Here is a 23099-nt window from a genome sequence, read left to right on the forward strand (position 1 = left end):
TCCCTCAACCCGAATGGTCCTTTAAACAAAGCATTGATGTTTGAAGTTTATTCGGACAAAATATTAAAGTATGTTGTTTACCTTGTTTCTTCAAATGATACCATATAATTTGCTATTTACTTATAATTAAGTATACATTATTGCAAAATAGATATTTACTGTGCAGTTAGGGCTGGATTCTACCCCCATTAAGAGCAATTGTTAATAGAATAAAGGTCTCCGAAAGAGGAGAGAGGTTTTTTTTTTAAAATGCTGGAATATGCTACCTGTTGCTGAAAGACTTTCTCCGTACTAACCTTATAACCATTTGGTAATGTTGAGATGGAAGTCCTATTAGATAAATGTGAAAAACAAACTTTTTAAAGTTACTACCAAAAATTTTAGTAATTGCAGTTTAGTCTTTTTTGAAAATATAAATACTCGGTCAATTGGATAATTGTCTTTTAAAAATCATGTATATGTAATTCAGATACACTTTCTGGGGATATAGTGACTTAAGAATGAGCAGCTTGAAATTTTCAAAGGTGTATAATGTGTTTGTGTCCATCCTATGACCCACTTGGTCATAGGGGCCTCATATTTCCATAGGCACTTTTTTTCTGACAACTTCATCTCAACAACTTGACAAATGGGGAACTGAGGCGCAGAGGCCAAGTGACTTGCCCAAGGTCACACAGGAATTACATAGTGAAGCATGGAATTGAACCCAGATCTCCTATGTCCTAGGCCAGCACTCCAACCATTGGTCCATCCTTCCTCTCTTAATGATAATTAGTACAAAAAAAGAAAACATGAATCTTCACAGAATTTGCCACTTTAAAAGTCTTCATAGTCATAGATGCTCAGGGCTCTTTATAATTTTAGTATAAAAAACAAACATCAAATTATCAGATAATGCTATTCTATTCATCTGGTTACCAAATACCCTAAATACAACTGCTCAGTAAAAATCTTTTGTTTAGTGTACCCTTGTGTGTATTTGGGTTCAGATCGTTAGTAAAATAAATTTCTTTGCCTATGGAAGTAATGCCCATACACCAGAAAATCACAGCCTATAAGGCCCTTAGCAACAGCATTCCCTTTTTGGTATCCCGTCAGCCAGGCTTCCACTGTAGGATGGCTTATCTCTTTGGAGACCGCTAAAATTGCCAGTCATAAAGCAGATCAACCAGAAAGGCGTTCTTTGCTCCTTTAGAATCTTGAAAGGTTTCATTCCTGTAGCAGGGATGAGCAGCACTGGGAATGCCTATCTTTTTGGAAGTTCAGTGTTTTCTGCTTACACCTATTTTTCTTAGTAATAGTAAAGATTTCACTTTAATTTTAAGTTTTTCTCCTGTATAGTCACTTATGCATTTTTCATTCTTCAGTTTATTCTTGAATAGGCTTATTTCTTCCAGACCCGTGAAAGAAGCAGAACAGAGTAATACTGTTCTTTCTAGTTCCATATCTTTGAAGTCCATGATATTTTACTTCCTTTCTCCAAAATAGCTGCCATCTGTGGAGAGCCTGACATATCACTATGACCCAGAATATCCACAGGGAGCAGATTTTTTTGAAGCTGTTAGAAGGCACCATTTTTACAGTGTCACTTTTTGGACTGTAACTACATGTTAAACTTTTTGTTAAGAAGACAGCTGGGAGTATCTATGTTACAAAGCAACAGCTCTCACAGTCAGATGCTAATGGACTTCCATATTCAACAAATTTTTCAGTATCCTTTTTAAGGGTCCAATTGCCCTTTATGGTCATTGGGCTGGATGCAGTCATAGACTTCACCTCTTAAAAACAAAATATCTGTGGAATGCTTAATCTTGCATTTCAGCAGTCTTCGGAGAGTCTTCGGAGAGGTGGAATTTTTCTCTCGGTCAGCAAGTACTATAAATGTCTAGGAGAGCAGCTACTGAACAACTGGAACCTATGTAAGAATTGTCAAGACTGAGAAAGTTGTGGATATTTGATCTTTTTTCTCTTTCAGAATAGTTTGCAAATTATGATCAGGTGTATGTGTAGGATATTTAGGGATACTTAGCCTTTCACTAGGGAAGATTTCACTTTTTTTTATCTTGAATTTTTTGATATTTGCATGTGTTTCAATAGTGGCTTTCTTCCTCTGAGTCTAGCTTCTTCTACTTGATCTTGCAGGAAACTTTTGATTAATATTTAAGATGTTGCTGTAGTTTCCTTGGCAATTAATTGAGATCTCAAATATAAATTCAATCCAGAATCTGAAGGAGAAGTTGATTTGTAAAAGAAGATCTTGAAACACAAATATCTTCCACAATAGATAACTTTTATTTTAGAAAGTGTTATAAAAATAAAATCTAATTTCTTCACAGTATCCTAGGATATTAAGGAAGAGAGAGCCCTATGCCAAAGAACAAACTTATACTGTTGGGAGCATACGTACTAGGGAGGTGAGCATAGTATAAAACCCTAAATAGATTGAGGTTTTCAAAATTTTCCATAGAACAACTTTTCTTTTAAAATCTATTTCCCATTCACATTTGTGCAGACTACCTCCTCCCCAATTTAACAGCATCTCTGTGGAAACTACAGTAATTGGTTTCATGGAAGAGTAATATTAGGAAAATACTTAATGTAGTTTCTAGTCCTTTTAATATAATAGAAAGGAGCCAACACTATGTTATCAGCCCGCTCTCTGCAGGCCGCTCATGCCCCAAGGACAGTAGTGTGAGAACCTTGAGATAAGAAAAAATAGGGAAAACACAGAAAATGAAAATCTAAATAAACCGATTTTGGTAGAAATGTCCTCTCCCTTCCCTGTTTTGCCTTGTGTATAAATTTCTTTAAGCAGCTGATCCTTTAAACTTCAGCAATGTAGGCATCATTCAAAATGTCAAATAACTGATACGTTAGGAGAAACTAACATAGTTAAGTGCCTAATTCTGCATACTCAAACAGCATCTTTTCTGAAATTGCCCATACAAAATTTATACAGGACCTTGAGTTAAATTTGTTTGAGATTTTTGAAGCAGTCCAGGGGATTAGACTTTTTTCCATGACATGTACACATCTAAATTGCCTAGACTTCTTTGAGAATCTAAATCAAGATATGGGGGCCTGATCTTGAAAAATTCTGATCAAGTCAACATTACATCAATGCATAGGGTTGACCATTGCAGAATTATAATTTGTGCTTCCTGGGGCACAAACTTGCTGAAAATATCTAACAAAAAAGTGCTGTGAAATAATTTTTTCTATAAAACTTAACTGTTGGGCATGGACATTCTTTTATCTGTCTGCAAAGTCCCATGCACATTAATATATACCTAATAATATGGACCAAAAAGCTGTTCCATGCCCTCAGTGTTACTTGGTTTTGTCATAGGTGCTTTCCAATGGGAATTGTTGGAAGAAGATATAAAAAAGAAGTTGAAAGACCCAGGAGAAGTTGAGCTTGTGCTTGAGAAAGTTAAATGTATCCTGAAAACTCCAGGAAAGGTCAGTTGCTGCTATTTTCTTTTGTAATCACTTTTTGTATAGAATAGCTGGACTCATTTAAAAAATAACTGTTTGTAATAATCCTTGTACAAGTATTGTGGTTTACAGAATCTTGTATTCTATCAGCTGTTTTATTTTATATATAGAATATATTTTAATTATAACAACTTAGATCAGGATGGACACATTTTTTGGCCTGAGGGCCACATCTGGGAATAGAAATTGTATGGTGGGCCATGAATGCTCACAAAATTGGGGTTGGGGGCAGGAGGGGGTGAGGGCTCTAAGGTGAAGGCAGAAATGAGTTCAGGATGCGGGAGGGCTGGGGCACGGTAGTAGGATGTGGGCTCTAGGGTGGGGCTGGGGATGAATTTGGGGTGTTGGAGGATGCTCCGGGCTGGGATTGAGGGGTTCGGAGGGGGTTCAGGGCTGGGGCAGGGGGTTGGGACGTGGGGTGTGTGTGTGTGGCTTGGGTGCAAACTCCGAGTGGCACTTAGCTTAAGCAGCAGCCATGCCCCCCTCCAGCTCCTACGTGGCCAACAGGAGGTGTGGGGGCAGCATGCAGAGTGGAGCCCTCTGGCTGCCCCTGTGCTTAGGAGTTGGAGTGGGACCATGCTACTGCTTCTGGGAGTGGTCCCTGACCCTGCTCTCTGGCTGGAGCGCCGGAGCAGGGCAAGCCCCAAACCCCCCTCCCCAGCGGGCTGTAGTCTGTAAATTGTAAAATTAAAAAAATTACATAAATTAGATCAGATTTTAAACATCAGTTGAGCCTTGTTTAATTAAACTTCATTGAGCAAAATCAGCAATATGATTTTAATTACTATTATTTTTAATTTGGTTTCCCTTCTTAATTTCTTATATAGAACTTTAAAGTAAATCTAAAATTCATAACTAAAGTTTCTAAATTTATAACAAATATTTGAAAATCAATAATTGAAATCAAAGTGAAAGGATTAGCTTTTGAGGAGGGATTTGAAGGGAGAAAGTGAGGGCACTTGGGTTTGGTTTACACTACCAACTTAGGTCAGCATAACTGTGTCACTCAGGTGTGGAAAATCCATACCCCTGAGCGATGCAGTTATCCGACCTAACTCCCAGTGTAGACCGTGCTGTATCAATGGGAGAGTTTCTCCCATCGACATAGGTACTGCCTCTCAGGGAAATGGAGTACCTATGCCAATGGGAGAAGCTCTCCTGTCAGTGTAGGTAGAATCTTCACTAAATGCCACAGCACTGCAGCTGCAGTTGTGCTGCTGCAATGCTGTAAATGTAGAAAAGCCCTTGGTTTGCAGGAGAGATTTGTTGTTGCTGATGTAGGCTGTAGTGTATTGAGGGAAAAAACCACAAAGGTGTAAGTGGGAGCAGGAAACAAAGGGGATAATGACATGAGGAATGGTCTGATCACAAGCTGACATGAGATGTAGAAATGGGAGCTTTAACAAGGGAGATGAGCAATTACAGCTTTTCAAAGGAAGAGACAAGGAACCGGTGAGGGGACTTGAGACGGGTAAAGATATGACTGACATGGCAAGAAGATTTTTATAGCTCATTTGTTGGAAAGATGAGAGATGGAAAGACCGGAGGGGAAGAGTTTACAGTGGTCTAAGTGAGAGAGAATATTAGTGTGAAACAGGTTGTGATAATGAGGGTTGTAGAGAAAGAGGCAGGTTTTAGAAATGTTACAGCAGAAGCAGTAGGTTTTGTCAAGATTTTTGCAAGTGAGCAGAGAACAACAATGGTTCCAGGGATCTTCAAGATTAAAAAATTTGAGAGATGGGGAGGGTAGTGGAGTTGTCAGTGATGAAAAAATGAATTGAGAGGAAAGATGAGAATCATTTAATTTCATCATAGAAACTATATGCAACACCCTTGTACAACTACTGGGCAATTATACATGTCAGTATCTCTCTCTTGCAGGTGAATAGTTCAAAGAATTGCAGATCTCATCAAACAGCAAGACCCTTGCAGTTATGTGATACTTCTCTCAGGCTTTTCTTTAACACACATGTGTTAGCTGATGTCATCTTCCAAATACAAGGTATAGTATCTCAGTTTTTCCTTGTTTTTTCCTCCCCTAGCTTAATGAATCTTAAATATTTTAGAGGCTGAGTAATACTTTCTGATGTCCTTTCCAGGAGGAGTTTGTGAAAGGAAAATGCCTTCTTGACTTTAGTTTGCAATGTTGTTGTAGCCGTGTTGGTTCCAGGATATTAGTGAGACAAAGTGGGTGAGGTAATGTCTTTTATTGAACCAACAACTCCTGTTGGTGAAAGATAAGCTTTCAAGCTCTTCTTCAGTTCTGGAAAAGGTACTCAGGGCTTGTCTGTATTTAAAATGCAACAGTGGCATATCTAGTATTTAGCTCTGACGCTCTGAGTAAGTTTCCCAGATTTGAAGAAGAGCTCTGTGTAAGCTTGTGTCTCTCACCAACAGAAGTTAGTCCAGTAAAATGTATTATCTCACCCACCTTGTCTCTCTAATATCCTGGAACCAACAGTGCTACATCACAGGTGGCAAAGATTGGTTAGCATAAATAGTTAGCACATAATATACGGGACTGTAACAGGGCGTAGCATGGCCCCCCCTTGGTCCTGCCGCTGCTCCAAAAATCACTCCAGAGACCTTCTGGCTCAGCAGTCACCGGTGCAGTTTATTTACACAGTACAAACCCACCACCTCTTACCACCTATCGCTCAGGGTTCCAGCCGTAGGGGCTTTTTTTTCTTGCAGGCAGGAGGGAATAGCTACCCCTCTCCTTCAACACTCTGGCTTCCCCGCTGTTCCTCCCTCTGAGCCTATATGTAGCCCCAGGCTAATCAGCCTGGCAGCTGTTCTGCCTCTGCCAATCAGGCTCAGGTTCCTTGAGTCAGCTCCAATTCACGTACTTTAATTGGAGCTGGAGTGACAGAGGGCTGGCTCAGCAATTCATGGTCAGCACCCTGTCACAGGGACCATTCAAGGGGAAGTGGCCCATTAACACTCATACAGTCATAGGACAAAAAAGAGGAGGTAGCATATTACAGATTGTTGTAATAAAAAAGACTTTGGATTTATGGTTTAAGACCATGTTTTTTAAAGTGTAGCCAAGTTATGAACTTAAGCTCCAAAGCTTGTCTTTTGAAGGTGTTGTGCAGGTTTCCTTTGAGGACAAGGACTGAGAGATCATATATAGAGTGGTTGTTTTGTGAGAAGTGATATGGTGTGAAACGGTGTTTGTCTTTTTATAATTTTTCTGTGTGAGTTCATTGTGTGAGTTCATTTGAGAGTATAGTGATTTGTCTAGTTTCACCCACATAGTTGCTTTTGGGGCATTTAGTGCACAGACAAGTTACACTGTGTGTTGTGGTAGGTGTGTTTAGGATCCATGATCGCCATATAATTTTCCAATAAATTTTCACAGAAAAAAGAAATTCTTCTGAAAGCCTGTTATTAGCTTATAAAAAACCAGCCCATCCAAATACTTTAAAATAAGGTAATGCCCAGTTCAAGTATCCATTTTAACATTCGCCAATACAAACACGTTGCATTTGCTACTTTTCACAGACTTTGCCCTGCTATGAATAAGTCTCATACACCACCAACAGGTACAGTAACACTATATACACATACGACATTCCCAACTGCAGTAGGACACAAAACTTGAACTCCATCCTGGAAAATAACAACCCTCGTACTTTTTAACGGAAAATACATCATATATGTTAGACACCATGAATTAAAGTATATGTACAGTGATGTTGCTAAAGTTGGGATTAAGGTTTTGCTCTATAGTGAGGAGTGTGCTGTTTGTATTATGTTGCTGTATCTATTGTATGTGTAACTTGCTTTTAACACATTTTGTTTCCTTTGGGATATAATACAGATCTTGAAGATGAACAGATTTAAATTGTAAAAAGAATCTGTTAAAGGAATTTGCATAATTTTTCTAGTACTCTTAATAGTGAAGACTTAATAAACATTAAATAGTTTAAATTTCTCGATTGTTATTGAAATGACTGTGAAGAGTACAGCCTAGATCAGAGGTGGGCAAACTACGGCCCGCAGGCCACATCTGGCCCGTGGAACCCTCCTGCCTGGCTCCTGAGCTTCTGGCCCAGGAGGCTCGCCCCCAGCCCCTCCCCTGCTTTTCTCCCTCCCATGCAGCCTCAGTTTGCCCTGCCACTGGCGCAATGCTCTGGGCGATGGGGCTGTGAGCTCCTGGGGCAGCGCAGCTGCAGATCCACGGCCTGACCTGCTGCTCTGTGCTGAATGGTGGTGTGGCTGGCTCCAGCCAGGTGGTATGGCGGCTGCCTGTCCTGCTGCTCTGGGTGACGCAGCTGCAGCACCGCCAGTCACTGGTGCTCCACACAGCGCGGTAAGGGGGCAGGGAGCAGAGGGGGTTGGATAGGGGGCAGGGGAATTCGGGGTGGTGGTCAGGGGGCAGGGGTGTGGATAGGGGGCAGGGTGGTCAGAGGGTGGGTAACGGGGGTTAGATGAGGGCAGGGGTCTCGGAGGGGGGCAGTCAGGAAGGAGAGGGGGTTGGATGGGGGGGGCAGTCGGGCAAGGGTTCCAGGGGCGGTTAGGGGACAGGGAGAAGGAGTGGTTGGCTGGGGCATTGATCCCGGAGGGGCAGTCAGGAAGGAGGGGGGGGGTTGGATGGGGCAGTGGGGGGCCTGGGGGCTGTCAAGGGACAGGGAGCAGGAGGTTGTATGGGGCAGGAGTCCCGGGGGGGGGGGCCGACAGGGAGCGGGGGGGGTGGATGGGGCAGGAGTCTGGGGGTGGGGGTTTTCAGGGGGCGAGAAGCCAGGAGGGAGAGTGAGATGGGAGAGGGGCCAGGCCATGCCTGGCCGTTGGGGGAGGCACAGCCTCCCCTAACCAACCCTCTATACAATTTTGGAAATTGGATGCAGCCCTCAGGCCAAAAAGTTTGCCCGACCCTGGGCTAGCTCTGTCACCAGCGTTCTGCTTTGTGCAGCCTCTAAGCCTGCTGAGGGAAACGTGACTTGGGGGAAATCAGCCAGTTTTTAGTCCCTTCATGCTACTGGAGCAGCCTAGAGAGTTTGCCCATCTATGATTAAATACAATACAAGACAAGTTTTTTAAGATAACTGGATAGATAATTTGATAGAATATTAACTGTTAACTGAGAAGGATTGATTGTTTATGAAGATTTGTAAGTATTCCTTGTCAGAAGCCCAAAAAGGGACCAAATCATTGGATCTGTTTTCTCACTGCCTCTGAAGATTGTGTTTGTGCACCACAAAAGTAATGGCGTACTCTAGATAACTTTCACAAGAACTAAATGCACTTATCCACTAAAAGAACAGTTGAATGGAAAAAATGATGACACATCTGGGGTGTGCTGCTGCAATTCAGTATCAAACAAGATACTTATCTGAACACTAACAATTTTCCTGATTTGTCCACTCTTACCCCATATGCAAAAAAAACCTCTCCCCAAACACTAGACAATTGTTGAATTATTTTGTTTTCAGCTTGAAATACCGAGGGTCAAATAAGAAGATTTAATCCCTCAAAAATGAGTGCATGGACAAAAGAGGATTTTTTTTTTAGATGTCCCTTTCAGTGTGCAGTAAAAACAAAAAGACTTTTTTGATAATGAAAACAAAACACTAATGCAAAACTTGGCAACATAACAGTTCAGTTCTAAGTTCCACTCTTGAGAGATTCCTTGTGGGAAGCTGATGAAACAATAGCACCCACTACATATTTCAAAGAAAATATCACTGATGAATAAATTGACATTTACAAAGGAGCATGCCATCCATTACCAAAATGATGACTAAAGGATTAAAAAATAGCTACGTACTATTTTCTCAAAGAGTAAGTTTTACTCTAATTTTCCAATCACAGTTGTAGTGATTAATTTGATTTTTTTAAGTAGTACAATTTGAAAAGTTAAACTGTGCAATTAAGACATTTTTATATATTGTGACAGGACTTTGGTCATGATCCTGCAAACATATGTGCTTAACGTTAAGTATGTGAACAGTTCCATTGCGTTTACAGGATTTGGGCCCCTAGACTAGAGAATATATGCTACAGGTGTACCAGTGTATTTAATGTATGCTAATTAGATTATCTGAAAATATAAGCAAAGATTAATAGTAACAGAACAAAAAGCAAACACCATTTACTGATAACTATCACTAATTCGCTGATTTCTTATAGGTAGGTTCAGAGGGAAATGAAGATGGTTGGTATGTTGTCATAATAAACAGACCAGTTAAATGCTAATATATATATACTTACGTGAAAATTCTGTATATTGACTATATGACTCCTTCCCACCCTTCAGACATTATCTGTCTTGTTAGGCCTGATCCTGTAACTTCTTGCATATTGGTGAATTGCTGCACTTGTGTGGAGCCTATTCCCTTTAGTACAGTGCTGCTCCCTTTAGTACAGTGCTGCACAAGTGCAGCAATCCACCTCGACTCAAAAAAAAAATTGCAGGATCAAGGCCTTGATTATAAGCTTTTCAAAGAAAGGACTATACAGCACCTAGTACAATGGGGTCCTGCCCTTATGAGGCCATCTAGATAATACAAATATTAAATAGTAAGGCAGCATATGAGATAATGAGATAATATCTAGACATTATTATACATAAAAATCACGGATTTACTGAAATGTGAAATATTTCATTTTATTTGGGCTAAATTCATATTTGCTGAAACTCCATTGACTTCTTGGCATTCCACCTTGAATGATTGGCCTTAGTGTGTTTGAATGTGATCTCGCAAAGCTTTAGTCATGTCAGTGATGCTCCAGAAATCAATGGAACTACTTGGGTATATTGTATATTCTTACACATGCCTTTTATTTGCATACAGAAGACACAATGGTCCAAATCCTCAGCTGGTGTAAATTGTCATATCTCCATTGACTTCAGTGGAGTGATGTCAGTTTACACTAGCTGAGGGTCTGGCCTGAAGTGATAAGTACTTCTCTAACTTGCAAAACTGGTGTTGAGAGTAGGTTCCAGTAATAAATGTGTCATTTTTTGTTTTAAATCTGACAGGTGCTACTGTACCAGCCCACAGAGCAGTCCTAGTGGCTCGCTGTGAAGTAATGGCAGCTATGTTTAATGGAAGTTATATAGAAGCAAATAGTTTTCTGGTTCCAGTTTATGGCGTTTCCAAAGATACTTTCCTCTCCTTTCTAGAGTATCTGTATACTGACTCCTGTTGTCCAGGTAAGCAAATGTAAAAATATCCTTTAACTCCTTGCATACTTCAGGCATATTTTTGCCCCCAGCTTTTGTGGGGATTAGGGGGCTGAAAGGGGGAAGTAAGGGGGAGGAGAAACACCAGTGACTTTTCATTTCCCTGCTTCTGCAACATACTGAATGAAGGATTGAAGTTTTACACTTCTCTGTAAATTAATATTCAGGGGTAATGCCAAAATAAAAAAATTAAGTGAAAAGTTTCTAGTCGTATTCTTAACAGCTTCATCCTTTTGCATGTTATATCAAAATGGCAGTGTTGTAAACAAAGTACATTGGGAAGAGTTTTGCATTACCAGATACTTTAAATTCACTAGTAAAAGTGTTCATATTGGTCGATGTATTTCTGGTTAAAGAATTCTATTGGCTGAAGTTCTTAGAAACTTTTTGTCTAAGGTGTAGTTTTTTGTGGTACAACATGCAAGTGAAATTCTCTCCTTTAAAAAGGAAAACTTTTTTTTTTATTTTTTTGTAAGTTATCAAAATATAATACATTAATGTATCATTACAATGAAATATATTTATAATGGAATCAGGATGAAGTAAAAATAGAATTTACAAATTGTTTTATTCATCTTCTGCTTTAGTAACACATTGAAAATTAAATCTTAAGTCATTTCAAGGCCATTCCGATGCCTTGAGGCCATTTTCTAGATGAAAAAAGAAATACAGTTTAAATACTGTTTAGTCAGAGCTCTGGGTTAGTACGAAGTTGTTTCTCTTTGTCAAGTTTCATTTTTTTTTTTTTTTTTTTGAAGCTTAAATCTCTCCAATCTCGTAATGCAGTTATAACAAAACCGAATGACTACACTGAACTGGAATAAATCCCCAAAACAGATTTTGGTTAAAGTAATCTTGGTTTTATAAGCTATCATAAGGAATATTGAAATTTTACATTGTAGTACTTAAATATTTCAGGTGATTCCCACTAGAGGTCATGAATGAAAATTATTTTTTTAAAATAATGCTCTTTATTTTTTCTTTTTCATCTCTCTATTCAACACTACCTGCTTAAATGTTACTATTGTACGTTACGGTTTGGAAAAAAAAGAGAGACCTTGCAATATTATGTCTAGCTTTTTCATGAAACTTTGCATAATTGTATAAAAACAATTTTTTTTCCACACAGCAAAATGATATAAACAGGAAGGTCAAATCCTAAATTCACTGAAGGCTGCTCACTTCAGCACCAATGTTTGACCCACAGTCTACAACATAGGAAAGTTTAGTAACATATTGCATTAGCTCTTTTTTTTTGGGGGGGGGGGGGGGTGGGAGATAAAATAGTGCTCACTCTCTTTTTGAAATTAAGTACTTTTCTGCTTAAATAGAGTTCACCTGTCAAAATCAGAGAATATCAGGGTTGGAAGGGACCTCAGGAGATCATCTTGTCCAACCCCCTGCTCAAAGCAGGACAAATCCCCAGTTTTGTTGATTTTTAACCGCAGTCCCTTAAATGGCTCTCTCAAGGATTGAACTCACAACTCTGGGTTTAGCAGGCCAGTGCTCAAACCACTGAGCTAACCCTCCCCTTAGCTGTGAAATACAGTACAGAAACATAAGATGATGATCAGAAGCACACTGATTTTGTCTATTCCAAGCAAATTTAAGTGGTTACTTTAAAAATGGTTTTGATCAGCCTGCCAATGAGATTGCAATAACCATAAGTCATGTTTTGTTTTTTTCACCAGCCAGTATTTTGCAAGCCATGTCTCTCTTGATTTGTGCTGAGATGTACCAGGTATCCAGACTCCAGCATATCTGTGAGCTTTATATCATCACACAGCTGCAGAGTATGCCTAGTAGGGAATTAGCATCTACAAGTCTTAGCGTTGTCAGCTTGCTCAGAAAAGCCAAGGTATGTATTGCTCATACGTGAACATGTAATGTATGAGTGATGGAATTTCTTTAAAAAAATTTTTTTTTTGATATTTCACTTCCCAGGGTTGGATATTTACTGGTATATCTGTTCTTTAGGGATTTGTGGTAGCACAAGGATAGCCAGAGTACAGCCTGCCAAGAGCACAGTTTCCCCCACCTTTGTACCATGAGAACTTTCTTACTTGCAGCGTATCTATGCATTTGTGACATGTCCTGCCAGTGAGCCACATAGTAGTAATTCAGCTAAACTGTGCAACTTCTATTGTAGAAGCACTGCAGTGAGTCTAGATGCAGTGGTTCCTTCTTTAGTGCTGGAAGAGCTGTCTCCAACTGTGCACCACGTCTCAAATGCACAGAACGACTGGATAGAACAGAGTGCACATTTGGAAATGATGAATTAACAACCAAGTGGTAAGAGAAAATAGGCGAGCTGAGAAACAGCACAGGAAAGAGGAGAGACAAAAATAAAGACAGATTGGGGGAACAGAAAAGGAGAGTAAAGACAAGACAGATAAAATCATTTTTACTGCTCAGGGATAGAAAGTGCAGCCTTTTAAGGAAAATGTTTCATTTAAAAAAAAAATAGGAGAGGGCAGAATTAGCTTACCCACAGTAAACTCTTGCAAAAAAAAAAAAAATTGTACACAAAAAAGACAAGGGAATAGAGGAGTTAGGAGGTCTTGCTGTGGCATTAAACAGCAATTAGTTATACTTTATTGCATAGCTAAATTTAGTTTAGTGTAGCCACTGTTATATTAACCAAAACATATTTAGAAAAGATAAACATACTCTAAACAACTACTACTTTGAAATTGATTTTTAACTAGCCCATAATTTTCTCAGTCCTAATCTGCTTTGTGAGACTGTCATGGTGGCTTGCAGCTACCTGTTTGCTCCCAGTTTTCTGCTATTTCAAACACATTCTCAGAATTTGTATGTCGTTGCCAGTTTTTTGTGCTATATTTTCCCTCATTTATTTTTGCCATGGATACTGCTTTTCATTTGCTATGGTGTTTGACACTGGAAATCTTAAATTATGACTTTTGCTTTTTTCCTTCTGCTATCTTTTATCTGTTTTAGTCATGAACAGTATTTGTATTCTGTTTCACTTCCCTTTTTTCCTTGCAGTTTCACAACTCTGACTGCCTTTCAACTTGGCTCCTTCATTTTATAGCCACTAACTACCTCATCTTCAGTCAAAAGCCTGAATTTCAAGATCTTTCAGGTAGTTAACCAGTTCCTGTCTTTTAAAAATTAAAAAAAAAAACGCCTTTTCCATTATATTTGGACTGTAGAATAAATGCTAAGTAATGCTGCTTCTGAGCATGTGAGGAGATAAGTACATCTCTGAAGTCTTAAGTCTATTTATTTTATACATTGAATCAAGATTACAAGTTGCTTCCAAGGATGTGCTATTTAAACACCATATAATAAGCATAACTTTTTTTTTTTAAGAAAAAATTTAGGATCTCATAATGCTGTCCAATAGCTGATATAGCATATTATAAAACCAAATGATTAAATGGCACTTAATTCATGTAAGTAAATCCAGGTGACAAAGTAGTCAGTCAAATTGGTTTAGGAAAATAGAAGTGGAAGAGATTTGTTTTGTTTTGTTTTGTTTTTTGTTTGTTTATTTATTTATTTATTTTTAAGCCAAACCTTGTGAGGTGCACCCACCCAGTTTGCTTTAAGAGAAATGTAAAAACCACCTGCCGGATTAATGGGAGTTGTATTAGCTCAGCACATCTCACAATATGGCCCCAGTGTACTTTGCTGACATCTGTATTGTGCCTGTCCCTAGTCCAAGAAGATAGGCTGTGGACATCCTCTGCTGCAATCTGATTCAGGAAATGCTGGGACACTGAGTTAGAAAGAAGGATGTACCTTGCCTAATTATGATGACCTAAAATTGTGTTTCAAAAAAAACTATTTTTTTAGGAAGATCAATAACAAAATAATGTTTGTTTTATTTAAGCTAAACCCACCACAAAAAGGAAATTCAGCATTAGGGCTTATTTTACCCTTTTGTCACTATCAGAAGGCTTTTGGTGGTCTGTGTGAAATTGAGTAGTAGTTTTAAATTCAGTTCTTATTAGAAATATATACACATCCCCCTTTGTTGTCATTCTTAGTATAGGAGTCAGATGTGGAGAATGAACTACTCCTTGTTTGTTGTGGTTGCATAAGAAAGCATCCCACACTGTTGCTACCTATGCTGTATCTCTTTTGTGGATAGAGGATTTGTCTCCAGGACTGTCATTTTGGTATCTTTTCTGAATACTACGTTCATTTAGAATTAACTAACTTATGTCTAGCACAACAATAAGGGTATTCAGGCAGTTGATTTTTACAGTTTATGTGCTGCAAAAAAACGTAGGCACAATGAACAGAGTTTCAGCCTTAACTTTACCACTCCCTTCTATTATGAGTTTGTGTGTCCTTAATGTTGTTTAAACTCATTTTTAGAAGTTTTTCAGTTTGTATGTTTTGTGTGTGTGCACACATGTTTAACATTAATACTATTTATTTACTTTTAGCGGAAGAGCGCAATTTTGTTGAGATGCACAGATGGCCTTCCAGTATGTACTTGAAACAGCTTGCAGATTACAGGAATTACATCAACTCCCAAAAATGCCACTGCATAGTAATGTAACCAGAAGATTGATTATTCATAAACTGGAGAATTACAGGCTGGGAATTACATGGAGGCTATTAAAACTGTAGCAGGGATGAAAATAAACATTTAAGTCCTGCTGTACTCTATAATTCGCTTGCTAATACTCTTTTCATTAATAATGAATTATTGTGATGTTTTAAAGGGATTAAGAAATACACCATAGGACAGCATAAGGAGTTAATCAAGCCTGGTCTACACTACAAAGTTAGGTTGACATAAACCGCACGTGCATGCCTATACCTAAATTTGTCTCTGACTGATGTAAGTGCCCTGTTAACAGCAATGCAGTAACACTACCTCCCTGAGCAGCATTAAGCCATGATTGATGTACTGAGGTCGACGCAATGCAAGTGTAAACACAGCATTACTTATATGAATTCTAACAGTCCTCCAGCAGCTGTTCCACAGTGTCTGACGCTAACCTCTTTGGTCACAATTGTGAATGCCATTGTCCAGAGGTCATGGACTCTAGAAGGCCCTCCCTCTCTTTTTTTTAAAGCCCTGCAAATTTTTGAAATGCCTTTTCCTGATTGTCCAGCTGGAGAGCACACCTAGCAGCTCTCCATTGTGTGCAACTATGCAGCTGACTATGGCAGCTATATGCTCCAGACACACACCATCTTGGAGTAGACAAGAGATATTGGATCCTCTGGGCCTGTGTGTAGAAGAGGCTGTGTAAGCACAGCTATGGACCATCCATAGAAAAATGAACATCTATGAGCAGATTGCACAGGGGATGCTGGAGGAGGAGTATGACAGGGGCCAGCAGCATCGCTTTGTGAAAGCGAAGGAATTGGGTCAGCCATATCAAGAGGCGAACAATCATTCTGGTGCTGACTGGCAGACCTGCCACTTTTACAAAGAGCTGCATGCCATAATTGTCAGAGACCCTTCTGATATCCCGCGCATAATCATGGATACCTTTGAGGATCCCAAGCCACAGGTCCCTGGTATGAACAGCTACGAAGAGGATGGGGGACATGCAACTAGGGAGCCAGGACCTGTTTTGAGATTCCACCGCAGTCCAGTCAGTCCCAGCAGTTGAGTATAGGTGAGTTCAATGCAGGGGAAGGAACTTTGGGTAAGTGTGTAAATGCATTTCCCATTACAATGACCTACTGCTGGTGCCCCCAATTTAACAGGGCACAGTTACTGACTTTTCATTAATTTACTTGTACTAAAAGAGGTAGTAGTGCAACAAAGACAGGTGTTGTTATCTGCTTTTCATTCTCTTGTAGAATTAGGCAAGGGAGGGCGTGTGGAGCAGTTTATGTACACAGGGATTTCCCTTGAATTCTCATGAGAGATATCAGTGAAACTTTCATGGAGGTACTCTGCAGTCCTCTCCTGAAGGTTTCTAGGGATGACAGCCTTATTGCTTCCTTTCTGGTAGGACACTTTTTTTCCCATGCCACTCAGCGATAACTTCAGCAGGCACCCTTGTAGTACACAGGCTAGCAGCAGACAGGCCTGGGTGGCTTCGGGACAGTAAGTAGCAGCTGTGCTCTCTGTGCCTTTGTTCTATCAGGAGTGAGAGAACAACTAAAATCACCAATTCCTGTGGACAGTGGTGCCAGTATTTAGGTTACCATTTGTCATGGTATAATTCCCCACTCTGAACCTTAGCGTCCAAAAGATGGGGTACCAGCATGAATTCCTCTAAGCTCAATTACCAGCTTAGAACCTGTAGCGCTGCCACCAACCAGGAATTCCAGTGCCTGGTACACTCTGGCCCCCCAAAACCTTGCCCGGGGACCCCCAAGACCCAGACCCTCTGGATCTTAACACAAGGAAAGTAAACCCTTTCCCTCACTGTTGCCTCTCCCAGGCTTCCCCTCCCTGGGTTACCCTGGAAGATCACTGTGATTCAAACTCCTTGAATCACAAAACAGAAAGGACAATTCACCTTCCTCCCTCCTTCTCTCTCTCCCTCCCAGATTCTCCCTGAGAGAGAAAGTAATCCTGGCACAGAGAAAAATCAGCCTCTCTCTCCCCCTTCCCTCCTTTCTCCCCACCAATTCCCTGGTGAATCTAGACCCAGTCCCCTGGGGTCTCACCAGAATAAAAAAAAAACAATCAGGTTCTTAAACAAGAAACTTTTAATTAAAAGAGAGAAAAAACAGTAAAAATTATCTTTGTAAATTTAAAATGTAATAGGTACAGGGTCTTTCAGCTATAGACACTGGGAATACTCTCCCAGCCTAAGTATACAAGTACAAATTAAAATCTTTTCAGCAAAATACCAATTTGAACTCCTTTCAGCCAAATGCACATTTGAACTTCTTCCAACCAAATACACATTTGCAAATAAAGAAAACAAACATAAGCCTAACTCGCTTTATCTATCTAGTACTCACTATTCTGAATCTATAAGAGCCTGTATCAGGGAGATTGGAGAGAAACCTGGTGGCACATCTGGTCACTCTGAGCCCCCAGAGTGAACAACAACCAAAACTAACAGCACAGCACAAAAAACTTCCCTCCCTCAAGATTTGAAAGTATCCTGTCCTCTGATTGGTCCTCTGGTCAGGTGATAGCCAGGCTTACTGAACTTGTTAACACTTTACAGACAAAGAGATATAAAGTACTTCTGTGCTATTAACTTTTCTTATCTGTTTATGATACCATTGCTCTATACTCATAGTTTCATTCAACTGAGCAGTTCCCTCATTTCCTTCCCTTAGTGGGCCATACTGACCATGGCTGACGAGTGGCACCATGCACAAGCACTCCAAAGCAAAAGTATCAATAAGCATGTCTTGTTTAAAATGTTAGGGGTGCGAGATAAGGGGGTTCTGAATTTTAACTTTCACTTTGTTGTAACTATATTGACAGTGGTACCTCTGTGTGTTTTATCTGCAGCTGTTGCCATTGTGGCTCTGAGAGGTTCCCCCCTCTGCACCTGACGAAAGCCTGAGCTGGATGAGGAGGAGAAAGAGGAGGACTCGGGATGACATATTCAATGACATCCTGCAAGCCAGTGTTGCATGAGACTGTGAGAAAAGGATCTGGAGGGTGAACATTACAGACAGCCTGGGGAAGGAAAAAGCAGAGAGGAGAGAGGCACCAAGACATAATGGAGCTTCTCCAACAGCAAACTGAGATGCTGCAGACTCTTGTGGACTTACTTTCAACAATCTCAGGTTCTCCTCCCTTTGCAGTCCACGGCAAACTCCATAACAGCACCTCCCTATGCTCTCCCACCCTACATTCCATGTGGTATCAGGGGCTTTATCCCTATCCCTCCCACTCCAGCCCAGCAGACATTAAGGACAACCACAGCCTCACATAAACTGATCTGTGAAATCGATGGTTTCTGAATATGTAGATTAATGGACAAGAATGTTCTTTCTGCTGGTTTTTCTGTTTAATTAATTTATTTTTAATGTATTTGCTTTTAAATTGCACAGATTTTTTCGTTGCACTGGTTTTGCTTCTGAATAACATTTTATTATTTGGAAAATAATCTTTTAGTTCACTGCACATGCTTCAGAGTATCTAGCAATTCTGAAAGCACCTCCTTAATTGTTACTGTACAGTGTGGCACAACTCGTAAGATCAGTGACAAACAGCATAATAATCATAAATGTACAGCAAGCACAACAAAATTTAAGAGGTGCATTGACAGTGCTATATTCATAGATGTACAACACACAATTCCTAACAGGCCCCAAAACAGCAGGGCCGAGTAGAGCAGAGTACATCATGCATTACTGTGGCTCACTGTTAAAGTGCTCTTCAAAGCCTCTCTGAGCTGTATGCTTTGGTGTTGAGCTCTTCTAATAGGCCTTGTGTTTGGCTGTTCTAACTCAGCAGACTGCCAGTCCACTCTGGTGGAAACTTTTCCCCCTTTGCTTCCCTGAGATTATGCAGAACACAGCAGGCAGCTATAACCATTTGGATGTCTTTTTTTTCCACTGAGATCCAGTCTTGAGAGTAAACAACACCAGCATCGCTTCAGTCTTCCAAAAGTGCATTCAACTGTCTTTCTGCACCTGCTAAGCCAATAGCAAAATGTTTCCTTGATGCTATTAGGGTGGCCAATGTACGGCTTCATGAGCCAGGGGAGCCCAGGGGTAGGCTGTCTCCCAGGATTGCTATTAGTATCTCAACATCACCAGTGGTAATCTGCCAGTTGGGAAAGAAAGTCCCTGCTTGTAGCTTTCTGAACAGTCCTGTATTTTTAAAGATGCAAGCATTATGCACATTCCTTGATCAGCCAAAGTTGATGTCAGTGAGGAGACCCTAGTGATCCACCAAAAGCTTGCATAACTATAGAAAAGTAGCCCTTTCTGTTGATGTACTCTGTGGCAAGATGGGCTTGTGCCAAAATAGGATATGTATGCTATCTTTGCTTCACCACAGTTCAGGAATGCCATTATTGAAAATCCAGCATGTCCTGCATGTTCCTGAGTCACAGTACTGCATAGCAAGAGATGTTTAGTGGCCTTGCACTTGCATGACAGTGGCCCCCATAGTGGATTTTCCAACTCCAAAATGATTTTTCACTTACCAGTAGCAATCTGACATTGCGGATTTCCACCGTGCAATCACTACTCTCTTCTCCACCATCAGTGGAGCCCTCATTTTGGTGTCCCTGTACTGGAGGGCTGAGGCACACAGATTCAGGAATGTGGTCTTACGCATCTGAAAGTTCTGCAGCCACTGCTTGTCATCCCATGCCTGCATTATGATGTGATCCCACCAGTCAGTGCTTGTTTCTTGGTTCCAGAAGTGGTGCTCTACCATCTGCAGTTTGAACACCAGCAACAACCTTGTATTTGTTCTTGCTATGTCCCAGAGCAGTCTGTGCTCCAAGATACTGTTGTGTTCCCTGCTTATTTGGTTCATGTTACGGGTCTGCAAACATCGGAAGATCTTGCGTCCTGGCTTGCAACACTTATGACAGTAGTGCAGAGCTATGCAAGGGCCATGCTTCTGTCAGAAATGGACAGTGAGGAGGGCTGCATAGGTTCATGGGAAAAAGGTATGAAAATTATGGGATCTAGATAACCTTATGGCATAGATGGGATAAAAACAATTGCAAACTGGCCCCTTACCACCAGTCACTGCGCTTGACGTGTTTCTGCCCCACCATACATTGCCAAAACATCCCAAAAGACGGTGAACTGGACAGTAGGGGATTGCACTGAGATACCTACCTAAGCACTTGTGAGTATGTGTAATACTTACACAAGGAGCCAAGTATGCATACACATGAATGATGTACTAACGCTCGTGGCTTTATGTTGATGTAACTTGTGTCAACCAAAGTTTGCAGTGTAGACATGGTCTCTGTTGTTTAGCTGCAAGCTGTTTTCCCTAAGGATTCTTTGCTGCAGTAGTGGTGGTTTCAACTTCTAGATGAGATGTTGAAAACATTTTAACTTTTGTAAATCTTTTGTTTAACCTTCTATGTGAGATTTTCAATGAAGTGTAAGGGAGTTCAGTACCCAGCTTTCTTATGCTCTTTTGAATATCTCACCCTACCTGCTTATTTTAGCCTAGGATTATCACACAATCCTTGTAACGTATTTATGGGCTTTCTAGGTAAAGAATATGGTCAAAACATTGGGGTTAAGTGTATAACTAACTATTCCCTGCATAAGTTTCCCATACAATCATATGAACTGGTATTTTCTCTTTAGCTAGGTGCTTATATGGCTCCATCATTGTACTGTCTGAGCACCTCCTGTGTATTTAAAAGTTAGAAATCTAACAATCTTCCTAACCTGTAGGAGAAAAAGCTGGTTTAATTTTTAGGGCATTTTCTGTTGTTTGGTAATGTTATATATGTGTGTGTGAAGAAATTAAGGGGAAGTAAAGGCAAAGAAGAAATTTGTATTCAACTGTGAAAGGTATGAAGTCAACAGTCATCTTTTTCTGTTGCAGGAGAAAATTCCATAGCGCATGAAACTTTTCTGTCTCCCACAGTCAAACTTCCCCCTGTTGGTTGACAGTTAAATCATTTGAGCTGACAAGAGGATCATATTCACAAGACTACCAGAACAAACCTAGAACTCAGCTCTGTTCAATGGGAAGCCTTTGCAGAGTGGCGAATCAGCCTAATGTGTTTATGGTGACCTGTGTTTCTGAGCAGTTGGGATGCTCCATGTTGTATTAATTGGATTGGTTCAGGTTGTGTGGATTCATTTTTTGATATGAGCCAAAATAATTAATCCTGGAGATCTTAAAATAGGATCACCATGGTTTTGTGCAATATTCTGGTGAGGCATAGATGAGTGAGTGGCTTTTTTCAGCTATTGATGTATACACATTCAATAGCATTGAGTTCAAAAGGAGCCCCAGGCTCAGACCATCTTAACAATTGAAGGATAGATGTCTGCAATAGCAGGAATTTTATGCAGGAAGCAAGTTCTTCAAAGTGATTCCCTCTGCCTACTAGCAAAACCACAATCTTATTTAGGTTCAGCTTTAGCCAACTATTCTTGTATTGTAGGGAGTGGCGTGTGTGGTATGTCAGTGGCTGGTCCTAGAGGGACAATGTAAAAAAAGGAAGATTAATGAAAAAGTAACTTAGTCCTGAAAACAAAGCAGGATGAACCATTTTAAAGGCACCTGCAGAAAAAATTGCTGCCAGGCGAAGGTGAGACCCACCATATTAACTAGTACCTATAGTACTTTTCTGTTAAGAGAGAGGAGGAGTTTTTGTATCTCTACACAGTTATTCTTTTGGGAATTACACACTAGAACTTTAGGGGATTTTCTTTTGGTGCAGTTTTAGAGGTCCAAATAATGTTTCCTATTTTGGACAAAAATAATGATACTCTGCTCACTCCAAATATCGAAGGTTAGCTCAGTTAAGAATGTTAATTAAATAGTATTTATATATAGCTTTGTGTCTGAAGATCTAAGAGAGCTTTACAAATGTGAGCAGCATTATTATCTTTGTTTCACAGGTGAGGAAGACTGAAGCAGAGAGGGGTTGAGATTTGTTTAAGATCACATTGCTAGTCAGTGACAACTAGGAATAGCACATTGTCTCCTGCAGGGAATAAAACAAATGAGTCTGCTACCATGGAGTAAAAGAAATGTTAAAGGTGAAATAAAAATGGTCATACATTAAAGTGGAAACAAAATATGCATATAATTTAAAAAAATGTAAAAAAGATTTAACTACCTCCTTATTTCCTAATGTTTATATCTGTTGCAGTAGAAATTAAAAATTCTACATGTAGATCAGCTGGCTGAATGACAAATGTTGAAGTTTTGAAAGCTTAAGGCCATCAGCAAAAATGACTACAGAATTGTAAGTCTAATTTGCATGAACAGTTACTTAACATGCTCTGTCACAGTATCTGCACCTACAAATGGCCAGTTTAATCATTTAACTAGTGTTTGTATGCACAAATACTAAATTCATGTGTGCAGTCATGGTACTTAAACATATACAAATTGTGTGTGTGAATATTTGCCCATATTGCATGTGGCCCTAAGTTTTTAATATTTTGAAAATCTGATTTGCTACACAAGAATTTCTTGCCAATAACTCAATGTAGTGGGATATTTATTTTCATGAAGGAGATTTCATAAATCCTTTTCCCCATTAATAGCTTAAAAAAAGGTAAAATGGAAATATGGACCATTTCTGTGGACCAGATAATATTTTATGGTATTGTATATTTATTTTTAGTCTTTTGTGTTAATCATCCACAAACACTTTATATAGTGAGGCCAAGAAATGTGAGGAGACATTTATCCATAGATTTGTAACTTGCTAATTACTCAAACATAAAATATCTTTCGATTCTTCACAGGTGTCTCTATTATGTTACCTTATCAGGTGGAAACACTAGGTCAAACCCAGAATGATGTGATAATTTGAGA

General features: G+C 39.8%; 1 protein-coding gene across 5 annotated transcripts in view; it reads left to right on the plus strand.

The window, feature by feature from the left end:
* The window catches only part of RHOBTB3 (Rho related BTB domain containing 3), a 65941-nt gene extending 44698 nt beyond the window's left edge, over positions 1-21243 (plus strand). For 2 of the 5 annotated variants that reach the window (XM_050943881.1, XM_050943885.1), the window contains 7 exons: positions 3350-3462; positions 5380-5500; positions 10487-10660; positions 12382-12548; positions 13700-13796; positions 15112-16302; positions 18114-21243. In XM_050943881.1, coding sequence (XP_050799838.1) covers positions 3350-3462; positions 5380-5500; positions 10487-10660; positions 12382-12548; positions 13700-13796; positions 15112-15227 — 788 coding nt within the window. In that variant the 3' untranslated portion in view covers positions 15228-16302; positions 18114-21243. Of the gene's footprint in view, positions 1-3349; positions 3463-5379; positions 5501-10486; positions 10661-11819; positions 11914-12381; positions 12549-13699; positions 13797-15111; positions 16333-18113 lie in introns of those variants that run through there. The other 3 variants (XM_050943882.1, XM_050943883.1, XM_050943886.1) reach the window with 3 other exon arrangements.
* Positions 21244-23099: the final 1856 nt, after the last annotated feature.

Source organism: Gopherus flavomarginatus, chromosome 3 (assembly GCF_025201925.1).
Source record: "Gopherus flavomarginatus isolate rGopFla2 chromosome 3, rGopFla2.mat.asm, whole genome shotgun sequence".
Classification (NCBI taxonomy): domain Eukaryota; kingdom Metazoa; phylum Chordata; order Testudines; family Testudinidae; genus Gopherus; species Gopherus flavomarginatus.